The 3,047-nt window shown below is 53.6% G+C and overlaps 1 protein-coding gene across 1 annotated transcript; it reads right to left on the bottom strand.

Moving 5' to 3' along the window:
- Positions 1-357: 357 nt before the first annotated feature.
- On the bottom strand, positions 358-763 carry LOC129050898 (large ribosomal subunit protein eL37). The gene has a single exon (XM_054534615.2). The coding sequence runs from the start codon at positions 715-717 to the stop codon at positions 424-426; it is 294 nt and encodes a 97-aa protein (XP_054390590.1). The 5' UTR covers positions 718-763; the 3' UTR covers positions 358-423.
- Between the last annotated feature and the right edge of the window lie 2,284 nt (positions 764-3,047).

Raw genomic sequence — 3,047 nt, 5'->3', positions numbered from 1 at the left:
TGGGGGCGGATGCAGGGGCTGGAGAGGGTCCCGAAGTGAAGGCACTGGGGCCCTGGGAATTCAGGTGGAGGGCTGTGGAGTCTGTGCTGGAGGCGCTGCCCATCTGGTGGTTATAAACTTGTCATCTTCTCCCTGACCCTTCAGCTTGGCCCGGTCCCCCGCATCTCCCCCATCCCTGCATCTCATGAGTACACACCCTCTGTCCTCTGACTCTGGGTGAGCCTTCTACCTCATATCCACCAAATCAAAAGCAGGCCAGGGCTCATCTCAGGCTCCAGGTCATTGTGCACCTGCCCACTGCATGCTTATGGTTTCAGACAGGTGTGCACAGCAAAGTAAGACAAGCAAGTGTTCATGTTTTTTTTTTTTTTTTTTTTTTTTTTAAAACTAGAACATTTATTGCATGACTAATCGTTGACATTCTTAAGATGAACTGGATGCTGCAACAGCTGCCCTCTTGGGTTTAGGTGTTGTTCCTTCACGGAATCCATGCCTGAATCTGCGGTATACAATTTTTAGGTGCCTCATTCGACCAGTTCCGGTGGTATTTCGTCTTTTAGCCTTGGCACTCCAGTTATACTTTCTCTTGCGCTTGGCAGGGTAGCCACATTTGCCACAGGTCGACTTCTGAAGGTGGTAGGCCTTAGAGCCACAGCGGCGGCACAACGTGTGCGTCTTATTGCGACGCTTTCCAAACGATGACGTTCCCTTCGTCATCTCGCTTCTGCGGCCGAGTCCAGAAAGCGCAAGTGTTCATGTTGATGTGACAGGTGGCGGGTACTCCTGCGGGGAGAAGCTTATTCACACCTTTGAGTCTTTTGGCCTGGGTGACGTTGCCAGGCTTTTTTTTTTTTTTTTTGAGACGGAGTTTTGCTGTGTTGCCAGGCCGGAGTGCAGTGGCATGATATCTTGGCTCACTGTAACCTCCGACTCCCTGGTTCAAGAGATTCTCCTGCCTCAGCCTCCTTAGTAGCTGGGATTACAGACACGTGTCACCACGCCCGGCTAATTTTTGTATTTTTAGTAGAGATGGGGTTTCGCCGTGTTGGCCAGGCTGGTCTTGAACTCCTGACCTCAGGTGATCCGCCTGCATTAGCCTCCCAAAGTACTGGGATTACAGGTGTGAGCCACCGTGCCCAACCAAAAAAAAATTCTTAGAGAAATGGCTGGGTACTGTGACTCACACTTGTGATCCCAGCACTTTGGGAGGCTGAAGCAGGTGGATGACCTGAGGTCAGGAGTTCGAGACCAGCCTGGCCAACATGGTGAAACCCTCTCTCTACTAAATACAAAAAATTAGCCAAGCGTGGTAGTTCATGCCTGTAATCCCAGCTGTTTGGAAGGCTGAAGCGGGATAATCGCTTGAACCTGGGAGGCGGAGGTTGCAGTGAGCCGAAATTACGCCACTGTACTCCAGCCTGGGTGACGAGCAAAACTCCGTCTCAACAACAACAACAAAAAATCAGAGAAATTGGGTATAATCCCACAGCAAGTGAAATGTCAAAGGCTGACATTTGGAAACAGCATTGTCAAGCACAGTTTCAGCCAAAACTTGTGCTGTGACAGCTGAGCCCAGAGTCCAAAAGAAACTACCAGAGGGAGGCGGCACTTGCTGCCGGAGTGTCCTCTGCTGTCTGCGAGGAGGATGGATCACGGGCACCTCTGACCAGGAAGATGGGTTTCTGCCCAGATGTCGGGATTAGTGGCATCGTCCCACAGTAGGGGTCTCACCGTCTGCTGCTGAGGAAGTGGCACTGTCACCCCGTAGGGGTGTGTCCCCTGCTTCTCTCATTTTCCATGCACTGGCCAGTCTGCGCTACTTTCCTCCCCAGACGCCCTCCGTTCCCCTCGGCCCCTTAGCTCCTGTCTGTCGTGGACTCACTGTTCCATGAGGCTCTTGGTCCCGCTCCAGTACAGTTTTCTCCATTTAAAGTCACGTCCCCTTGTGGGGAATCTCACTGCCGTTTCACACTGTGTATATTGTGGAAATAAGGTTCTTCCTGTTGCCCAAACATAGCATGAGGATTTTAAACTACGCTTCTTCAGCCTGGGCCCTCCCCGCTCTCTCCCAGGCTCCCTGTGCCCGTGCCTGTGTTTCTGTCTTCCCCCGTCCCAGGTGAGGCTGCGGGGCCACATTGCACACGTGGCCCACTCTGTGCTGAGCGCTTGGAGGGAGGCCACTAAGACTTGGTGGGTTTCTTTCTGATGTGGGGGTAGAGTCTATGAAGACAGAGCAGGGTTTCTCAGCTGGGAGTGGTTGCCCTGTGGCCTGGGTCCCTCTATTGTGGAGACCTGTTCCTGGTAGCATGTTGAGCAGCACCCCCGCCTCTATTCAGCAGGTGCCAGTAAACTTTCTCTCCTGCCCCGGTTATGACGACCAACAACAACCAAAACTTAGACATTGCTAAGTCTCCCTCAGGTCAGTCGCCCTGGTGAGAGCCACCTGGATAGACTGTGTGCCAGGGCCCTGCATTCCTAAGACTGGGCACCCACACTGTGGGCCGGGTGTTAGCACAGCCTCATGGCCAGCAGCTCCCAGAAGGAGCCCACGTAGAGGCAGCCACACGACGGTGCCTGTGACTGGCCCAGCCAGCGGTCTGTTCTCATACTGTTGTGGACGCGACACATCAGGTGAGGAGCTTTGATACCACATGTGAGCTGACCAGGTGTTTTGGGGACTGGGCTGGGAGTCCTCTAGTGCCACAAGGGATGCTCAAATGCACATCTGCAGCGGATCTTCTGATTCATTTATGTCTTCCTCTGACACTCCATAGCCGACAACACTAGTACTAGCAAAGCACACACTTCGTGTCCTTCAAAACTCAGTCCTCAGGACGCCTCCTGTCTCCTCGCACACCTGCTTAGATGGCCTGGGCAGCCTGCGTGGCCCTTGCGGTCCCTGTGTGTGGACGGTGTTGAGGGAGCGAAGAGACTTGTCCACATGATGCTCCACGTCCCTCTGAGCTGGGGTAGGGTGGCTCAGTGTCACAGGGTCCGGTGGTCAGGTCGAGTCTTGTCGTGATAGCCTGTTGGCTTCCAGTGTGCCT

The sequence above is a fragment of the Pongo abelii genome, chromosome 18 (genome assembly GCF_028885655.2).
Source record: "Pongo abelii isolate AG06213 chromosome 18, NHGRI_mPonAbe1-v2.0_pri, whole genome shotgun sequence".
NCBI lineage: Eukaryota > Metazoa > Chordata > Mammalia > Primates > Hominidae > Pongo > Pongo abelii.
Note: the sequence above shows the minus strand (reverse complement) of the source record. Positions and strands in the feature narration are given on the sequence as shown.